At 36.8% G+C, this 22,006-nt stretch overlaps 1 protein-coding gene across 2 annotated transcripts in view; it reads left to right on the forward strand.

Annotated features, from left to right (window-relative positions):
* efna5b (ephrin-A5b) overlaps positions 1–20,818 on the forward strand; it is a 142,217-nt gene extending 121,399 nt beyond the window's left edge. The window contains exons 3-5 of one of the 2 annotated variants that reach the window (XM_051668557.1): positions 11,409–11,474; positions 13,857–13,937; positions 16,964–20,818. In XM_051668557.1, coding sequence (XP_051524517.1) covers positions 11,409–11,474; positions 13,857–13,937; positions 16,964–17,088 — 272 coding nt within the window. In that variant the 3' untranslated portion in view covers positions 17,089–20,818. The remainder of the gene's footprint in view (positions 1–11,408; positions 11,475–13,856; positions 13,938–16,963) is intronic. The other variant, XM_051668558.1, reaches the window with a different exon arrangement.
* The last annotated feature ends 1,188 nt before the right edge of the window (positions 20,819–22,006 follow it).

The following is a 22,006-nucleotide window of genomic DNA, read 5'->3' on the forward strand; positions in this document are numbered from 1 at the left end:
TTTGTCTTGTTGGCTAACATCATAATATACAGTACGTCATGAAAACCATGTTGAACATTGTTCTGAGCAGAATGTCAACGCTGCTGTGGAAGTGTGAAAGAATCTTACTTGATGCCACATCACAGAAATTGTCAGTATTATCATTCATACCAGTGTTAAAAAAGCTGATTGCACAATTACAGCCAATTAAAAATGTCAGGACGATTTGAGCAAATTTTAAACTATTTTTTTATTTTGCATTATTCATTTGTCAAGTGTACAGTTTGAATATAATGAAATTGTCCAATTCCATTTTTGTTGCTTTGTATCTTGCATTCAATGATAATTTAATTACTTATTTTCAGCTGGTTGACTTTAGACGTGACCTTTCATTTAACGTCAACATGAAATCTAAAAGTACCCTTTTTTGTTGGAGCATCGAAGAGTACAGAAACTCTCTTAGGGGCCATTCATAACGAATGCTGTGCCACGACCATAACAGAATGCAGGTGTCTCGAGGCACAATGGTAGAAGATGTCAATCTATCGCATGTTTACATTGAAAAAGAATGGAAAACCAAACATGCATTCTGATGCAAAAACACATTCAATTTAAACTGTATATGTATCAAACATTCACTGCTGTGCAATAGCATGCATCTTTACGGAAGTGAACTCCATTATATTTGCATACAGTGCAGGAATTGTACATTGGAGTTATATTGCTTTTGCTGAGCTATAAGGAATGTGCATAGTTAAAAGCAATCAGGTCGATCATGAAGAGACTAAATGTAATGAGTTTCTGTTCTGCTCCTCAGGATACAGAAGATTGTTCTAGCTCTGCCAGCGTCATTACTGACGGTTCTTGACTGCTGTTATCAGTGTCTTGAGATGGTGCCAGTTCTCTGAATCACTGTTTGAAGACAGACGTAAAGGTGCTGCTGATAACTGCCCAATTGAAACGTTATTAGATCTTGGTGATTACCGCCATTGCTCTGAAATACTCACAGACACATTGACAGACATTATCAGACAGAACAGTCACAACAGGCTTTCTAATACAGAGTTTGTGTGATTTTTAGCAGGTTCTTTTACCTGATATATAGTCTTGCAGCACTGCAGTTTTGACTCTCAGCATGATGACTCAAACCAGCCCGTCTGGCACCAACAATCATGCCATGCTCCAGATCACTGAGATCACATTTTTTCCCCATTCTGATGGTTGATGTGAACATTAACTGAAGCTCCTGACCTGTATCTGCATGATTTTATGCACTGCACTGCTGCCACACGATTGGCTGATTAGATAATCGCATGGATGATTATTGGTGCCAGATGGGCTGGTTTGAGTATTTCTGGGATTTTCACACACAACAGTCTCTAGAATTTACTCAGAATGGTGCCAAAAACAAAAAAACATCCAGTGAGCGGCAGTTCTGTGGACGGAAACGTCTTGTTGATGAGAGAGGTCAACAGAGAATGGCCAGACTGGTTTGAACTGATAAAGTCTACGGTAACTCAGATAACCACTCTATACAATTGTGGTGAGAAGAATATAATCTCTGAATGCTGTTCTGAGATGCAGGTTGGGGCTATTTTGGCAGCACCAGGGGGACCTACACAATATTAGGCAGGTGCTTTTAATGTTGTGGCTGATCGGTGTATATATTAAAGATGGAAAGCCATTGCATGTGTTAAGCGCAGATGTGGTAAATCTACCAAAAAAGGCAATATGGCAATTTTACTGCAATTGAACGGGTTTAATGTGTGTAATGGCTAATGTGTGATCAGCTTTTCTTTTGTCCAAAAGTACTGATTATTTCACAGACACATCTCAGGAAAAAGCACAGAATGTACAGATTTGCTTGTGAATATCTAGTTTACTTAAGCAATATCACACCGACAAAGAGTGCGATATGGCCCTACATCAACACTGCCGTGATTTGGCCGCAGGCCAAGTGCTGTAGGTAATCACAGCAGTGCTGATGTAGGACCATATAGCACGATTGCAAGTGTGATATTGCTTATATACAACAGTTCAACGAACAGTACGGTCATAAAAACGCATTTGTGCATGGAACTACTTTCTTACAAGATGGATCAGAATCTGCCGTTGCGGATTCAAATGGTGCATCCAAGCCTTCGTTAGTAATTCAGAAATGTCACTTTAGAACTAGTATCACGGATTAGGCTGTTTCTAACAAGTTATTGGAGAAACAAAGATGTGTGTGTGTGTCGGTGTGTATGTGTGTGTGTGTGTGAGAGAGAGAGAGAGAGAGAGAGTAAGAGAGAGAGAGAGAGAGAGAGAGAGAGAGATGGAGCATGTATGATCACCTGTTGCCACTCCCAAGCAAAGATTCTGTAGTGTGTTAGGCGAAAAATAGCTGTCCCAGCAGCGGTATTCCTCCCTGTTTCGCGGTAGCTGGTGCGCAAGAGTCATTCACTATAGAAACCACAATCTCCTCCACCATGTTGAACAGTACGTCCTCTCCAATGTGGAAACTCCGGTAAGAGGTAAGCACCTTGAGTTTGTGTAATAAATCAGTCTGTTGTGTCTCTCAGCTGTGATGAGCCTTAATGCTGAAGTTGTTAGTTTAAAGCTGTTTAAAGCTATTTCCCAGCTTTAGTAATGTAGTAGTAATCTGAGCGATCACGTAATGCTGATGAATGTAAACACCGAGTGACGCTGACTCACTTCACATCACCTGGCTCATATTACACACAAAAATGGACTTTTGTCGCCACCTGCTGGCTAAAATCTGCAGTGTCACAAAATTAAAGGTAAAGAGACACATATAGCTCTTAACACATCTGCACTGCTCTTACACTTTAGTTTAGAACGGCACGAACACAAGCGGAGTGATACACACAGTGAAGCATCAGAGTGCTGATGGTGTGAGACATCAGTACTCATGGAACATCTCTCGTCCAATCAGATTTGAGGACCGGAACTAACTGTTGTATATTTGTTACTAAGTGCCTCAAAACAGAACTTTTATCTTTCAAAGATTTGATGTGATGGATGTCACAAACTTTGTCAAATCCAGCGAGTAGTTCATCCTCAGAAGCGCTCATTGTAGCAGCCCGGTACCTTCGAAACACGACTTTGTTGACTTTGGATGGACAGTCGATGGAGTGGAGTGAACAAATGCATCTGTTCGTTGGCGGTTAATAGCGAGATCACATGACAAATTGCTGTCTGTACTGGAATTTGCACTTACAATGGTCACTAAAGGCATTTGAACACTCAAAAAAAATATTTTAGCCTATTTTTTTATTTATTTTCGTATTTCAGTTTCGTAAACAAAATTCCAACAAATTGAATTGCGTAAACTTTAAACAAAATTAGATAAATAAAACTTAAATGTATTCCATTTTAATTAATTTTATTAAAGTAAATTGAATTTTGTTACAAATTATACAAATCAATTCGATGGAATGTTGTTATGGAATTTAAATTCTTAAATCTTAAAAAAAAAAAAAAAAAAAAAAAAGGCTAAAATATTTGTTTAAATTTAATGCAACAGTGTCAGATATTAAGTTTTACATTAAGGGGCAATATTTTCTTTTGGATTTGATTTTCAGACTGTGTCTCATCCGTTAATGTCAAATATGTTAATTTAACCAATTAATTAATACAAAGAGCAAATTTATTCACTTTTACCCAAATAATTAAATCAACACCAATTCATATCTATGCCATAATATTGTATGAATAACTACTACCATAATAAAATAGTAAGAATAATATCAGATTTTACTAATTAAAAAAACAGTATAATTCATTATGAGGGCATTTATTTAATTATTTATTTATTTGCACCCACATTTTAATTTCAGAAGCTTTTTTTTCATTTCTAGACATCTTGAAGTGTGACTTCAGTGTCCGAATAGTATTTTTCCATGGGTTAAGTGAGGTTAGTTGTAGTTGTTGTGTTTTTGACAGCACTGAGTTAAACAGGTTAATCACGCTGGTATTGAGGTGAAATCTAGCTGAGGATGTTTTAGATTCTTGGACAGTAGAAGCAGCTGAAGCCGCACTCCAGGGGTTTCTTATCTCGTAAAAACTCTGTTTTCCACTTCTTTTCCATTTTCTGTCTGTGCTTCTCTAGAAAAAGTGACGCTGCTGAATCTACTGCCCTCAGGAAAGTGCAGGAAGCTATTTAGCGACGTTCACATCTGCAACCTATTGAGCAGAATGCATTATAAGCTGTGTGTGTCTCAAAGGTCAAAGGTCTGGACACATTGACGGCTACAGCTCACCCACCACCGTGAAATGCTTGAGACAGCATCTTTTTCTAATATTGTGAATTTAAAGATGGATTTTAATCTCGATAGGTCTCCAAATCCAATATTACGGAAGAGAGAGGAAGGGAAAATGATTAAAAAATTTTGTTGAAGTGATTTGCTGGTCTGCATCAGCAGATAGCAACTGCTGGTAGATGCTGAAACTACCAAAATGTTTCTCCACTGACGGCCATTCAAAGGTAGCAAGGGTGTTCACCCTCTCTGACGTCCATCTATCTCCTGCTTCTGTTTTGATGGATGCTGCTTTGGAAGCGATGCGGTTGCCATGGCAACAACGAGCCGCCTGTGTGAGCTTGGTGATGTAAATCAGTTCAATGACAGAAGATTACAGTTACTACATTTTCTGTACATGAACCGCATACAGTGCAAACTCATCACTCCCGTCACACACGCGTTCCCGTGAAAAACGAGTGGTGTGAAAGATCACGTCTGGCATTATCACGCCTTTGATAAATGGAAGCTTCTCCTTGTCTTTGTTTTGTTTCATCTGATCCTCTTCAGTCTCCCCTGGGTTGCGACACTTCCCGACTTCCTGCTGGTTTTGCTTTTCCTGTGACTGTGGCACGAGGCCCAGAGCTGCCAGACAGCATGATACACATACTGACACTGCCAAATACATACACAGAACGGTCGTCTCGCCAGAGGCCTTGAACTTCCAGAGACGATCTTAGCGAGAGTGGAATCAGCGAGACTTCTAATAATCCACTGTGATTTAAGGATTAAATAGGAAGCGTGTGTACTACCCACAGAGCTGTTGTTGAACATTAATGCAGGTAAATATGTAAATAACATGTTTACATGTTTTTCTGTGTACCAGGTGAGCGCTTAATCACAGCAGTGGCAGTAAAAACCCCATTTCAATTTCACAGAGGGTCATTTCGTATGTTTATTGTAGAATGATTGTGCATTTTACAATGACGTCTATAACCAAAGTTTAATGGGTTCGTTCACCCAAAAATGAAAATTCCGTCATCATTTACTCACCCTCATGGAACACAAATGGAGGTGTTAGGTGGAATGTTAGTCATATTCACCATTCACTTTCATTGTGAATGGTGACTGAGAATACTGCCTCACATCTCAAAGAAAGAAGGAAAGACTTATGGTTAATGTAAAACATTTTTTTTTTTTTAAATGGTACTTTGCCCAAAAAAATATAGGACTACCATTGATAATGTAAAAAAACAAACCAAACCCCCCCCCAAAAAAACATGGTATTTCCATTGGTACTATGCCCCAAAAACATAGCATTACCACAGTAAATGTTAAAAAAAATAATACAAAAATTAAAATAACAAACGCTATTACTGTGATAAATTAATTAATTAATTAATAATAAAACACACACACACACACACACACACACACACAGTAAATGTAAAAAAAAAAGAAAATATATATATATATATATATATATATATATATATATATATATATATATATATTATAATAATAATAATAATAATTAAATAATTAAATAGTATTAATGTGATAAATAAAATAAAAATAAATAGTATTTCCAGCAGTACCATTTCCAAAAAAACAAAAAAATAAAAAAACAGCATTACCACAGCAAAAAATAAATAAATAAATAAAATGCTATTACTGTGATAAAAAAAAAAAAAAAAAAAAAAAAAAAAAATTTGATTCGATGGTACCATGTCCAAAAACTTGCCATTATCACAATTAATGTAAAACATAGTGGTAATACCATAGTAAAATTTCCAAAAAATGAGAGAGGTCACCATTGACTTTCACTGAATGGAAAAAAGAAGCAATGAAAGTCAATGGTGACTGAGACTAACATTCTGCCAAACATCTCCAAGAAAGAAAGCCTTATATATTTAAAACAACATGACTGTAAATTAATGATGACAGAATTTTGACTTTTAATATTTAGGGTATTTAAAACTAGGTTTGTTCAAATCACTAACCCTAACTATGAACTATAATAATAGTGATGCTTGTCTTAGTAAACACCACTAACAAGATGCCTACAGTCACTGTACGGTACATGCTGACTGACTTACTCATGTACTCATGTATACCTGTGAACCTGTAACATTTGCATTTACATGAGGGAGAGACAGCCGAGCGGACGGCGAGACGCAGATGAGCTCGGTGAAAAATACTCCTCATCTCTTTTTATGTTATTAGTCTGGACTCTTTATGGATGACCACAAATTAAGAAAACAGAGCTGCTGGCGGCATGCTCAAAAGACAGCGCTGAATATTTAATGGCTCTTTATTCGTATTTTGTCGTTGTCGAGTGAAATAAATGCTGATTAGCATACTCGCCTGAAGGATGGACAAACTCTGACAGAAACACTTTTGCTTGCCAGATCTCCAATCAGAAAATGTGTTTGATTGTTATTAAACCACATACAGGTGGAGTGAAGCGGCCAGAGTTATTGGAAATGTGCCGTCTGTGTTCGTTTCATTACAGCACACGTGTGTTTTATCATTTTTATTTTTATTTTTTTTATCCCCTTTTCTCCCAATTTGGAATGCACAATTCCCACTACTTAGTAGGTCCTCGTGGTGGCGTGGTTACTCACCTCAATCCGGGTGGCGAAGGACAAGTCTCAGTTGCCTCCACTTGTGAGACCGTCCACGCATCTTATCACGTGACTTGTTGTGTATGACACCGCGGAGACTCATAGCATGTGGAGGCTCATGCTACTCTCCGCGATCCACGTACAACTTACCACACGCCCCATTGAGAGCGAGAACCACTAATCACGACCACGAGGAGGTTACCCCATGTGACTCTACCCTCCCTAGCAACCGTTGCTTAGGAGACCTGGCTGGAGTCACTCAGCACGCCCTGGATTCGAACTCACGACTCCAGGGGTGATAGCCAGCATCAATACTCGCTTAGCTACCCAGGCCCCCAAACGTGTGTTTTTGTGTACTATAAAAAAATATGTTAATAGTTCCTGTTGCTGAACTGGTTGATCATGGTGAAAGTAACACTAAGATCATGGGTTTATTCCCAGATAACTGGCAACTAAATGCATTTCTGTAGTATGAAATGTGTCTAGATCGGATTAGCTTCCCCTCTCTTTTGGACTATGGTATGATTTTGGAGCTTACGCACCAAAGCTGCGGACGTCTTTACAGCTTTTGTTTTGCTGTTGGTTTACTACGATTTGTCTATGAGCCAGCGTCCACAACTGCATAAACTGAGTTGGATTACTATGTCATCTTTTGAAGAAATAAAAGGCCTTACGGACATTCAAGCGCATACCCGTTCTTACACAGATGAAGATATCAATAGCAATCTTTTTCCTGATTCGGAACCTACGACAATGCCGGCTCCCACTACGGAAGATCTCACTCGGAAATTAAAATATCTGTGCTCCAAGGAAATTAGATTGCAACTCCATGGTGCAACTCTCAGTGAGTATGTGAGATCTAAGAGAAATCTGAAGGGACGACGTATTCATAAATTATCGACCATCGGTCGAAGTGATGAGGAGTTTTGCACAAAGTGGTGTGAAATCCTAAATAAAGCCTCTTTGGACCTGATGGTACTCATTATAGAATTTACACATCAAAAGTTAATGTCCAGCAAGAAATTGTTGAAACCAGAGATAAGATGGGCACTTCTACAGAATCGATGATTGTGCAGACTATTGAAAAGGATTGCGAAGCCACGATGTGTTCTTTTAAAGAAGATGCACAGAAGAAGACACCATTGATTATCATGACGGGAAAGTTTACCCATGGCGTCTGAGCTCTACTTGGTCTAATAAACCCAAAAAACAGGTTAGTTTCAGGCAGAAGATAATATATACGTTCATCTGGATCCAGTTCTGAGTATCAGTCCGACTCAGATCTTGATTTTTAATGCAAGAAAAAAGACGATACCCCAAATGTGAGAACTCCTCAACAGCGACAGTACAACACTCGTCGGGGGCGGCGCGGTGGAGGACGCAAGGACCTTGAGTCAATTGAGGAGAACACGCAAGATCTGAACTTAGTCTTCAATTTATCAAACACCAGCCTCTCTACTGCAGAAAAACAGCTGCTCAACAAAGGTTTGTCCCTCCAACATCTACAGATCCCTTTCAGCTGAAAGTTGAAATGTTTAAATTCTATAGATCCATGAAATTGAAATACTTTTACTGTAAAGATGTTGTACAGAGACAAGATCAGCCAATGCCTGGGAATAAATCCTTTAGAGCTAAAAGTTATTTTTGGCCTGTTGTTAATAATGCAGCAATTGAAACTTTTTGCAGTTTGGTTGATGCAGATATTGATAAAACTCTGAAGATACCCAAGCCCAAGTATTGTGGCTTGAAAGAACAACAGACTTTGATGCAACTTCAAAAGAAACACGATGTAATTTGGAAACCTGCCGATAAGGGCGGGGGTTTGGTTCTAATGGAATAAAACGACTATAACTCTGAGATTAAATCACAACTTTCAAATGATATCTGTTTCACGAAATTGGACTCAAATCCAACTTTGCTTTTCAAAAAAGAGATTGATGCCTTTTTGCATGATGCAGGTGATAAAGGTTTAATTAGCTCAGTGGAATTAATGTATCTTTACAAAACAAAATGGTATTACTATGGCACATAACCTCAAAAAACATTGTTTTACCATAATAAATGTAAAAAAAAAAAAAATAAAAAATAAAAAAAAAATTGTATTACAAAAAACATTGTTTTACCATAATAAATGTAAAAAAAAAAATAAAAAAAAAAAAAATAAAAAAAAAATTGTATTACAAAAAACATTGTTTTACCATAATAAATGTTAAAAAAAAAATAAAAAAAATAAAAAATAAAAAAAAAATGGTATTACTATGGCACATAACCTCAAAAAACATTGTTTTACCATAATAAATGTAAAAAAAAAAAAAAAAAAAAAAGAAAATGGTATTGCCAGTATCTTGTCCAGAAAAACATGGTATTAATGTGTACAAAAACATGGTTAAACCATGGCATATGTTAAAAATCATGCTATTACCATGGTATCATGTCCAAAAAAACAAGGTATTACTATAGTAAATGTAAAAAACAAAAAAAAAAACAAACATGCTATTACTATGGTACTTCATCCAGAAAAAATGCTAATACCCTAGGTACAAGTACCCCCCAAAAAAAACAAAAAATAAAAACATGGCTTATGGTACAGCGCATGTGAAAAAACATGGTACTACCACAGTAAATGTAAAACAAAAAACAATATTAAGCACTGTATTACCATGGTACATGTCAAAAAAATGGAATAACCACAGAAATGGTATTACTATGGCACATTTCCAAAAAACATGGTTTTACAATAGTAAATGTAAACAACAACAACAACAACAACAACAAACAATGGTATTGCCACAGTAATTGCGGGAAAATAACATGGAATTACTCACTGACATACAGTATATATAGAACTGGATCACTGACACAACAGTAAACTGCCAGCAGGAGGTTTTATAAACATAAAACAAGTAACTCTGAACAAACACTTTGATGTTCGCAATAATTATGTCTGATAAGTTTGTTAGAGGTGGATACTGTTTGATATAGATACACATAACTCGCCCGGGCTTTCAAGAAACAGGAAAAATTCCCGACTTTAAATAAATAAATAATTACATGCGTGGGACGTTTGCGTTGTAGGGATGTACATGAAGATTTCAGATATAAAATCGGTGATTGAATGACTAATGTATATTCACTTAAAACATATGATTTTCTGTTATGTCAATAGGCACATTGGAATGTTTGGGCACAGCAATACGGCGATGCAGTGATTTCACTGTCCAAAAAAAACATGGTATTACCATAGTAAATGTTAAAAACAAACAATCATGGTATTACTATGGACCACCTGTTTGTCTGTGTTCATGGCTTTATTCGTGAAATGCTGTCATTTGAATTCATGGCATGATTAATAAACTGAACTAGCACAGAATACTGATGAACCATTAGAGATGTACATAGAGCACTATATTTCCTAAATGTGCATTACATGCTGTACTGTAAACATATACAGTTTTATAAGAGATGATATTCAGTGCAGGAGGTAAAATCGGTTTCTAACGAGACCTTTGATCACAGCGTGTGCTCAGAGCTACAGGAGATCTACTCATGATCCATCGGAAAATGTCAGTATAATATTCTGCTTTAACATAGAATAGTAACATGAAATAGCAGTTGATTAAGTGAACAATTTGGAGGTTTTCTCTGACTCTGAGCATAGTCTATCAAAGAACGAATCAGTTTTGACTAAATGTGTTATGCGTTTTGCAGGGCAGTATTTAGTGGGAAATTCTATACACCCAGTGACACCCACCACACCACATTTCCACCAATTATCTCACAGGATAAAACCATGCTTTCAGAGCAATTCTCCCTCATTAGATCAATTGTTGAACTTGTGCTGGGCTGTCAGTCATCATAAGCGTCACAGAAATACCCCAGATGAAAATGTTCTGGAGTTACTCCTTTTAATCTCCATTTCTGTCTGGGAGAAACAATTGAGACATTAAAGAGAACTCATTTGTGATTTGTCTTTCCTTTGGGACCTTACATGTACAGTAGCATTCAAGAAACACGTTTCCTACTTTGCTTAAAATAATCTGACTTTAGGTCACTCGTGCAATTTCAGCTCTGTGATTTCAGTCTGTTGGGTTTGTGTTCAAATCTCTGGGGATCCAAATGTGCTGATAAACCCACAGAATACTAGCGACAGAAAACCACAGATGACAGCGTGGCAGTCCTGTTTTCACCCCGCAGGCGCCGTGCGCGTGTACACGCCCTTCAGATTCCACAGGAAAGAAGCAATTTCCTGTCTTGAACCACAGACCATAGCCACAAGCTCCGGCGGCCACAAGTGAGATTGTGTGTCTGTTTCATGTCAAATTGAGAAGTTATCTGCTACACTTTCTCTTCTCACTTAAAAACTCATTTGTATAGACTTGCTTTTATTACTGTGTGAATGTGTTGTGTTTTACTGTGTTTTTTTTATTTTATTTTTTATGTTTTGTGAAGCACTTTGTGCTAAATCGCTAAAAGGTGCTATAAACAAAGTTGTTATCATTCTCAGGTGCGACCGGCTTGATGCTTTGATCTTTAATTATCTGATGTGTTTTTTTGTGTGTTTCAGCATCCATGATCACAGAGACGGGGAGAAGATCGTGTCTCAAACTAAAAGTTTTCGTGAGACCTCCAAGTAAGTGTCTTTGATTTTCAAGACATGTGCACGTCTTATTTTATGTAGGCATTGGGTAACATGTGCTGTCTTTTTTTTTTTTTTGACTTTCTCCTCTTTTTCTCTCCAATTTGGAATGCCCAATTCCCAATGCGCTCTAAGTCCTCATGGTGGTGTAGTGACTCGCCTCAATCCAGGTGGCGGAGGACGAATCTCAGTTGCCTCCGCGTCTGAGACCGTCAATCCGCGCATCTTATCACGTGGCTTGTTGAGTGCGTTACCGCGGAGACATAGCGTGTGGAGGCTTTACGCTATTCTTCGTGGCACAACTCACCACGCGCCCCACCGAGAGCAAGAACCACATTATAGCGATCACGAGGAGGTTACCCCATGTGACTCTACCATCCCTAGCAACCGGGCCAATTTGGTTGCTTAGGAGACCTGGCTGGAGTCACTCAGCACGCCCTGGATTCAAACTCGTGACTCCAGGTGTGATAGTCATCGTCTTTACTCGCTGAGCTACCCAGGCCCCCACATGTGCTGTCTTTAAGTGCACCTGTTTAGCTCCTATTTCTGAGTTTGGCAGTCATTAGTACAACTTTTTACACTATGGAAAACTCGATTCTGATTGGTCAATCGCACCATCCAGTGGACTGATATTCCCGAATAACAACCGCACATCCTGGGATCAAGTGATATCAAACTGGTCATCCGGGTATTGCGAGTAATCTTTCCTACTTTTCATATCTCTCTCTCTCTTTCTTATCTTTCTCTACAAGAAACCTGATACAATAATTTCAACTCAAATTAATATTTCATGTCCATTTATTTATTTTATTTGGCAATTAGTCTTGTAATAAGCAAGATAATGAGCAGGCAGATGGCCATTTTCACAAAATAAACACAGACAGAACTATGACACATACTGGAGGAGGAATTCAGTCGTTTCTGGAGAGTTTTCGATTTCTTTCTTCCCTCAATATAAAATTATTTAAACGCAAATCAAAGTTTCATGCCCATTTATTAATAAGCAGAATAATGGGGGGCCTGGGTAGCTCAGCAAGCAAAGACACTGACTACCACCCCTGGAGTCACGAGTTCGAATCCAGGGCGTGCTGAGTGACTCTCAGGAGTCTCAGTTGCTTAGGAGTCAGGTCTCCTAAGCAACCAAATTGGCCCGGTTGCTAGGGAGGGTAGAGTCACATGGGGTAACCTCCTCGTGGTCACTATAATGTGGTTCTCGCTCTCGGTGGGGCATGTGGTGAGTTGTGTGTGGATGCTGTGGAGAATTGCATGAAGCCTCCACATGCACAACGTCTCCGTGGTAACATGCTCAACAAGCCACGTGATAAGATGCACACATTCACGGTGTCAGACGTGGAGGCAACTGAGATTCGTCCTCCGCCACCCGGATTGAGGCGAGTCACTACACCACCACGAGGACTTGGAGTGCATTTGGAATTGGGCATTGGGGAGAAAAAAATAAAATAAAATAAAAATAAAAATAAGCAGAATAATGAGGGGCCAGATGGTAATTTTTACAAAATAAACACATAGAGAAAGAACTCTGACACAAACCGGAGGAGGAATTCAGCTGTTCCTGGAGACTCCGCTGTCTCTCTCTCTTCGCACATAATAACATCATTTCAATGCAAATCACTATTTCATGCCCATTTATTTATTATTTTGGCAAGTAGTCGTGTAATAAGCAGGATAATGAGCAGTCAAACTGTCTTTTTCACAAAAGACTCCGCTTATCTCTTTCTTCTCAAATAATAACATAATTTACACGATACAACATTATTATTTTATATAGAGCACACCGCGAACACCTTAATAAAGATCGAAATAAAGCAATTAAAATGGACATACATGTAACTTTGCAAAATCAATCCCTATTTTCTACTGCAATGTTGCTATCTACCATCTTTGATGTTGGCACATCCATTAAATGTTCTCATTGCGCGAGTTTACATGCACAATCTTACACTGAACGTGTAATAAGCCTGTGCAGTAATGCTAACGCCTTATGGGTTATTGCATTGTCGTATTTTTTGAATAAGCTAATTTTTGGTAATTAACAGCATATTGGTGTGCATGTAAACACATTTATTGAGAATTGAGTGTTGGTAAATCCAACTTCGCTTGGCTATTCATATGCACGCAACTCAAAATTGAGATATTTCCATCTCCACTTGAAGGCTGCACTTCCCAAAACTCCCCAAAACTTTGGATTGTCATGCATCAGCAGCACTCTATTCAATGCTACAAACGTGAATGGCAGCTGATGCTTCTGTGTGTGATGTTACAAGCTTTCCTTTGATTGGCAGGTGGTTTAGGCTGCTGAATTGTCACTAACATGATTGGCTGCTGATCTCTTTTTTCATTTCTTCTGTTTTGTAGATGGCTGTGAGAAAACCATAGGCGTTCATGACCGCGTGTTTGTCGATAATGACAAAGTAGACAATGCGTTAGAACCCAGAGGTCAGTATGGCTCGAAATCACCTTTGCTTTCTTCACTTTTTGTACTATGAGCTCTTCAAGCATGTTTATGTTGATGCTTTAATGTACCTTTGTGTTTTGAGTTCCGCCTGTCTTCTCTGACTCTTCAACCCACAAAGACTGTATTATTTATGCATGAAGTACACATCTTATTAATAATGCATTATGCTGTAATGGCTGATGGCTAACTTTCAACATCACCATGTGCAGAACCAATTAAGTGACCAGAAATAGATGTGACCATGTGATCTGTGAGCTAAAGCATTCGGTCAATCAGTGTCTCTTATGCCCTCCAGCTCCAATTCTTGAAGTATATTTACACCAAGTATGAATATATGTAATTATTCTGGCAGCAGTTAGAATTAAGCTTCAAAACTTGGATAAATGCATGCTGTTCTGCGCCAAATTAGGATTTGGCTCTCTAAGGTGTCACATCACATGTAACCATGCCAAGCTTGTTTTGGCTTCTTTCTCATAAAACCCATCACATCCAAACACATTACACTTCCTAACATATGCACAACTCTAATCTCGTAATATTAATTGCCAATACTCTCACGCTTGTTGGAAATGTTTTGGATTACCTAGCACTAAATATAAGTGAATCGTTTATTTTAACCAGTTCATTTACATGAACTGTCCGAATGAACCGATTCACTTAAATTATTTGAAATTCCTAGCACTAAATATAAGTGAATTGTTTATTTTAACCAGTTCATTTACATGAACTGTCCGAATGAACCGATTCACTTAAATTATTTGAAATTCCTAGCACTACATATAAGTGAATCGTTTATTTTAACCAGTTCATTTACATGAACTGTCCGAATGAACCGACTCACTTAAATGATTTGGATTTCCTAGCACTAAATATAAGTGAATCGTTTATTTTAACCAGTTCATTTACATGAACTGTCCGAATGAACCGACTCACTTAAATGATTTGGATTTCCTAGCACTAAATATAAGTGAATCGTTTATTTTAACCAGTTCATTTACATGAACTGTCCGAATGAACCGATTCACTTAAATTATTTGAAATTCCTAGCACTACTTATAAGTGAATCGTTTATTTTAACCAGTTCATTTACATGAACTGTCCGAATGAACCGATTCACTTAAATAATTTGAAATTCCTAGCACTACATATAAGTGAATCGTTTATGTTAACCAGTTCATTTACATGAACTGTCCGAATGAACCGATTCACTTAAATTATTTGAAATTCCTAGCACTACTTATAAGTGAATCGTTTATTTTAACCAGTTCATTTACATGAACTGTCCGAATGAACCGACTCACTTAAATGATTTGGATTTCCTAGCACTAAATATAAGTGAATCGTTTATTTTAACCAGTTCATTTACATGAACTGTCCGAATGAACCGATTCACTTAAATTATTTGAAATTCCTAGCACTACTTATAAGTGAATCGTTTATTTTAACCAGTTCATTTACATGAACTGTCCGAATGAACCGATTCACTTAAATTATTTGAAATTCCTAGCACTACTTATAAGTGAATCGTTTATTTTAACCAGTTCATTTACATGAACTGTCCGAATGAACCGATTCACTTAAATTATTTGAAATTCCTAGCACTACATATAAGTGAATCGTTTATTTTAACCAGTTCATTTACATGAACTGTCCGAATGAACCGATTCACTTAAATTATTTGAAATTCCTAGCACTACTTATAAGTGAATCGTTTATTTTAACCAGTTCATTTACATGAACTGTCCGAATGAACCGATTCACTTAAATTATTTGAAATTCCTAGCACTACATATAAGTGAATCGTTTATTTTAACCAGTTCATTTACATGAACTGTCCGAATGAACCGATTCACTTAAATTATTTGAAATTCCTAGCACTACTTATAAGTGAATCGTTTATTTTAACCAGTTCATTTACATGAACTGTCCGAATGAACCGATTCACTTAAATTATTTGAAATTCCTAGCACTACATATAAGTGAATCGTTTATTTTAACCAGTTCATTTACATGAACTGTCCGAATGAACCGATTCACTTAAATTATTTGAAATTCCTAGCACTACTTATAAGTGAATCGTTTATTTTAACCAGTTCATTTACATGAACTGTCCGAATGAACCGATTCACTTAAATTATTTGAAATTCCTAGCACTACATATAAGTGAATCGTTTATTTTAACCAGTTCATTTACATGAACTGTCCGAATGAACCGATTCACTTAAATTATTTGAAATTCCTAGCACTACTTATAAGTGAATCGTTTATTTTAACCAGTTCATTTACATGAACTGTCCGAATGAACCGATTCACTTAAATGATTTGGATTTCCTAGCACTAAATATAAGTGAATCGTTTATTTTAACCAGTTCATTTACATGAACTGTCCGAATGAACCGATTCACTTAAATGATTTGGATTTCCTAGCACTAAATATAAGTTAATCGTTTATTTTAACCAGTTCATTTACATGAACTGTCCGAATGAACCGACTCACTTAAATGATTTGGATTTCCTAGCGCTAAATGTAATAAAATCATTTATTTTAACCGGTTTATTTACATGCACTGTCCAAAAGAACTGATTCAATTAAAAGATTTGAATTTCCCATTTCTAAATAAAAGTGAATTGTTTATTTGAACCGGTTCATTTACATTTACTGTCCAAAATAACTGATTCACTTAAATGATTTGAGTGTTTCAGCACTAAATATAAGTGAATTGTTTATTTTAACCGGTTTATAACTTGAACTGTCCAAAAGAACCGATTCACTTAAATGATTTGTGTGATTAAGTTTGATTTCTCCCTCGGCTCCATTGCTGCGTTCGTAATACCGTGATAAACATAGTGTTTTGTGAGGTTACACTGCTTGGTGTTGGAAAACGCTTTTGTGAAAATAGCTGAACTACTTTCATGCTACTGATTCATAGCGTCACTACTTTTCACTACTGCTGTAAAGTTTACAAGCTCCGTCTTTTTATTACGTTGTTTTTCTTTTAACTTCTAGATGACACCAGTCACGAGGCAGAACCTTCCCGAAGTGACGTGTCTAATTCAGGACTGCGACTCCAAACAACTCGACCCCTACTGGCCGTCCTGCTGCTGTGTGTCTCTGTGTTCCTCACATTATAGCCCCTCACCCGCCCCTGAACCGACCCCCAGAACACCCCTCTCTGAACGGCCGGGTCTGAGCACGAGCGGACTGCCGCCGGCGAGAAGAGAGAGATTTGACTCCACTATTTTGTTTTGTTTTCCAAACATTTAAGTGTTCCTTTGCTGTCTTTGATTAAGAAAAGTTGATTTGCTGTGCTAAGAAGAAATGCAGATCACCTGTTTAACCAATCAACTGTGACACTATATCAAGTCTTGACGGCCGGTCACAGGGGATTGGCTGCTGGGAAGAGAGGGGGTGGAGTCTGAGATTCAGACAGCATTTTATTTTGGCTCCGTTGTGGGTAATTAGAGCAAGTGTTCAGAATCACAGAACGCCCCACGAGAATTGTTCATTTTGACAGACTGTAGGTAGGTGTCACAAAACAGACGTAAACATCAAACCTTAACTGTGTTCACTGGCTCAGATCTGCTGTTAGCGATAAATATACAAAGACTTCTTGCCTTTCGCCCTGTATCTGCCTTCCCTTAACAAATTGCAGAATTCATCTGATGAAACGGTCTGTCATGCATCTGGCCGTATGGCTGGGGTCTTTGAAAATGGAAAGAAGACGGTTTTTGAGTTACAGAAATTTGTCCGAAAGTCTCTTTACGTTGTGTAATTCGATTGTGAAATTGGAAAGAAGCAAGTTCAGTTTGTGTTCGACTGCAATTTGAGGGGCTTGTCTTAGTAGACCACACCACAAAAAAACAACGATTTTGTATTTTGTAAGAAAACTTACTGCAACATAAATATCTATATTTTTCCTATGACCTTTTATCAATGGATATGAGATATCGACGTGAACGAATCATGGAAATTCTTTTCTTGTCATCATTTTTTGTTCGACTCTGTTCGAAACCAAATCTCAAAAGGGGCTCGACTTTTTCCCCTGTTTATAGGGGTTGGTTAAACAAATGTTAGTTTGAATAGGCCTTACAGTTTATGTCTTGAAAGTGCTTCAAATTTAGCATTTAAGTGGGGTAAATAAAGTCTAATTTGTTTAGTTCATTAATACATTTGTCTTTTAAATACAAATAGCTGTTAATCAGTTTAATATGCTGATATAGACACAATAGCACTCGACTCAAACATGGGCATTCTCTTAAACTCCTCCGATAGCCTTACATGTGAGAGAGGAACGAATCAGCGAATGTCGCGAAACCGGTCAAGAACATGTCTGGGTCATATTTTAACTCCTAAATCAAGGAAATAAGGAATTGTATTTTTTATATAGGAAATTAAGTATATTCTAGTACCATTAAGATATTTTCAGACAATGTTTGTAACATATTAATGAGGAAAGAAAACAAAATAAATAAATAAAAATAAACACTTATATAAAGGTGATGTGTGTAATGTTTTGGATGTTAAAATTCTTATATCTCATTTTAATGTAGATAGATAACTAGTCATTCTTGATTTTCTGAAGTGTTAACACTGTGACGCTTTCAAAATCTCTTTCTTTGAGCATCCCGTCAAGCTGGATCCCGCCTCAGAATAAAAATAATAAAAAGGGTAATTCTGACTTTATATCTCACATTTGTGACATTATTTCTCGCGATTGCAAAGTCACAATTTCGAGATAAGAACTTGAAATTGCGAGATATAAACTAACAAATCCAAGATATAAAGTCAAATTGTGAGATATAAACCAACAAATCTAAGATATACAGTCAAATTGCGAGATATAAACCAACAAATCCAAGATATAAAGTCAAATTGCGAGATATAAACCAACAAATCTAAGATATAAAGTCAAATTGCGAGATATAAACCAACAAATCCGAGATATAAAGTCAAATTGCGAGATATAAACCAACAAATCCGAGATATAAAGTCACAATTTTGAGATAAAATTGAATTAAAAAGAGATTTACTTCTTTTTTTATTCCGAGGCAGGATCCGGATTCAATGCAACATAGCAACATCGACACAACCAGTGGTGTGAGTTTATTATGGGATTGTCTGTTTAATCCACCATTGGAAGTTGGGGGGAGTGTTCGAGAAACCTTTGAAACAGTTATTTTTGCAATTCTGTTTTGTGCCACTAGTGGCACATAAATGACACACTTCTCTTTTAAATTGTGAAGTATTTATACGTAATGGCTGTATTTGTTGTGCTGCATTTATTTTCTTGATTTCCACAAAAAAAAAAAAAAAAAAAAAAAACTGCATTACCGTAATTATTTTACTGTAATTACAACTACTTACTAATTGGAATCACCATGAACAATAATGGAAATTAGAACAAACTCAAAAGTAATGAGCGTAATTCCTATGAAAAAAACAAATTTATTAAATAAAAAATTGGTTATTGGTCCTAAAAAAAAGGCTTAATTTTATTTATGCAAAATATATATTTATACATATAGATTTTGGGATGAAATATGACCTGGACATGTTTTGGTGAGATTAATAGACTTTGTTGTATGCCTGGTTCTCCCCCCCATTACAGTTTCCAGTTTAAGAGCCTTAATGAGCTTCAACGGCAGCCAGTCAGAGCTCATGAGGTGGAAATAATATATTTGTGGTATTAAAATAGATGGTGAAGTGTCAGGTCAGATTTCACCAAGAAGGGTTTTTCTTTAACCTTGCAGTCAGAGTGCACTGATGAGTGAGAAAACGACATGCATAAAAAGAAGAGAGAGAGAGAGAGGGAGAGCGAGAACGAGGGGTTGGTTAGCAAGTATTCATAATAATAAACAATTCTGTGGACTTTTCAAACAGTCCCAAATTGGATAATCGTTTCTGCCTTTTTAATTCTCAATAGGCCTGTTTCTGTCTGCTTGTCATGCAAACAAACTGCGTTTTGTTTGTTTTCGTTTAAACGGTAACAAAGCGATTTCAGCAGCTCGGCTTTGCAACATCGGGACTGGGGAAAACACCATATGTGCTCCGTTTCATGGTTTTACATTAGAAACTATAAAAGAACCTTTTGAAAATCAGCTTCAGTAGTATTTGTATCATTTGTACTCCGATTACATGATTACCACACTTTATATACACACTTTGAACTGGGAAACAAGAATCAGCTTAATAAATGGATACCGTGTATCCTGAATTAGTCGAATATATAAAATTATAGTGTTAGAATACTACGTTTTGTTTCTTGTTTGTTTGTTTTTGTACCTTTCTGGAGGACAAGGAAAAATAGACACTTCATAAAACATTGATTATTATGATTATTATGATTATTAATTATTATTATAAAGATGATTCAGCATTGTTGTTATTGATCACATTAAATGTTAAGATCAAAATGTGTTGTACATAATGTTTGATATTGAGGTATTAATTTGATTCACATCTTTTCTAAAAAAAAAAGAAATATATGAGTGAAAAATGTGCGCAGAGACTCAAGAAGTGTTCATACCAAAAAAAACGCAACTTTCCACGCTTTCTGCAGCCAATGAGTGGCCACCAACTGCGGTATAAAACCCTGAGCCAATAGGAAGGCCTCGTCTACATAATTATGTTTTAAATCTCCTGTCAACATTTCTCATCGCCATGAGGATCCAACCATGTCTGGTTGTCTGGCTCCCGCGTTTCAAGGATGCAGCGTTTTTTTGCGAACCAGGAGTCTCTTTTTGCGGACTGTTTGAGGTTTTTTTTAATGGAAGGAACTGGCCGGTTTCATAATGTGGCATGTGCATGGACTTGATAATGACAAACATGTTAATAAAGCGTTCTGTTGGCTGTTTCACCTCTTGTTTTCTCCACACGTTTATGAGATGTCTCTCTGCTCACCGCATTTATGTGTGTGTTGTGTTTCCTCTGTAATGAGAGTGTCGAACAGGAGTTTTGTGTAGTTTTGCACAGACACTAACAGCATCTAGCACGACTTTATAATGTTTTGCTGCAGTGCAGAATGTTCTAGAGTTGATGTTGTAGTTTGTTTGTTTTCAGTGATATTGAGAATAAATGTATGAAATCGTCTGTCATGATAGTCCACATCTACAGATCATCTTCCATCGTCTCTCTGTGAACACGACACGGTCCTGCAAAACTCAGAATTTAAGAGTGCTCATTTTTAATTCACGAGTGTGAATGTTGATTGAATTGGCCACGCCTACAGGATGTTGAACTGCAATTAAAATTCAAATGTTACAAAGAAAAAAACAAGTGCATGATATGAAAGTTTGCTAACTTTTTTTTCTGTATAGACATATTTCTCTACCATCACACTGTTTACAAATAACTTAAAAAAATAACTGAATAAATATCAACAATTTGTATTGTCAATAAATATTAATCATTGAAATCTTTTATGATTTTTATGAAATATAATCTTTTGATTACATATAATAATCAATTAAGCTACACTGCACAGGATGTTTAATTAGATTATCAGGAATAGAATTCAACAGGAACATTAGTGTTACAGTGTTACAAAGACAAAACAGTTACAATTGTGCTCAAAAGTTTGCACACCCTGGCAGAAATTGTGAAATTTTGGCATTGATTTTAAAAATATGACTGATCATGCTTTTATTTAAGGATAGTGATCATATGAAGCCATTTATTATCACATAGTTGTTTGGCTCCTTTTTAAATCATAATGATAACAGAAATCACCCAAATGGCCCTGATCAAAAGTTTACATACCCTTGAATGTTTGGCCTTGTTACAGACACACAAGGTGACACACACAGGTTTAAATGGCAATTAAAGGTTAATTTCCCACACCTGTGGCTTTTTAAATTGCAATTAGTGTCTGTGTATAAATAGTCAATGAGTTTGTTAGCTCTCAAGTGGATGCACTGAGCAGGCTAGATACTGAGCCATGGGGAGCAGAAAAGAACTGTCAAAAGACCTGCGTAACAAGGTAATGGAACTTTATAAAGATGGAAAAGGATATAAAAAGATATCCAAAGCCTTGAAAATGCCAGTCAGTAC

Source organism: Myxocyprinus asiaticus, chromosome 33 (genome assembly GCF_019703515.2).
Source record: "Myxocyprinus asiaticus isolate MX2 ecotype Aquarium Trade chromosome 33, UBuf_Myxa_2, whole genome shotgun sequence".
Classification (NCBI taxonomy): domain Eukaryota; kingdom Metazoa; phylum Chordata; class Actinopteri; order Cypriniformes; family Catostomidae; genus Myxocyprinus; species Myxocyprinus asiaticus.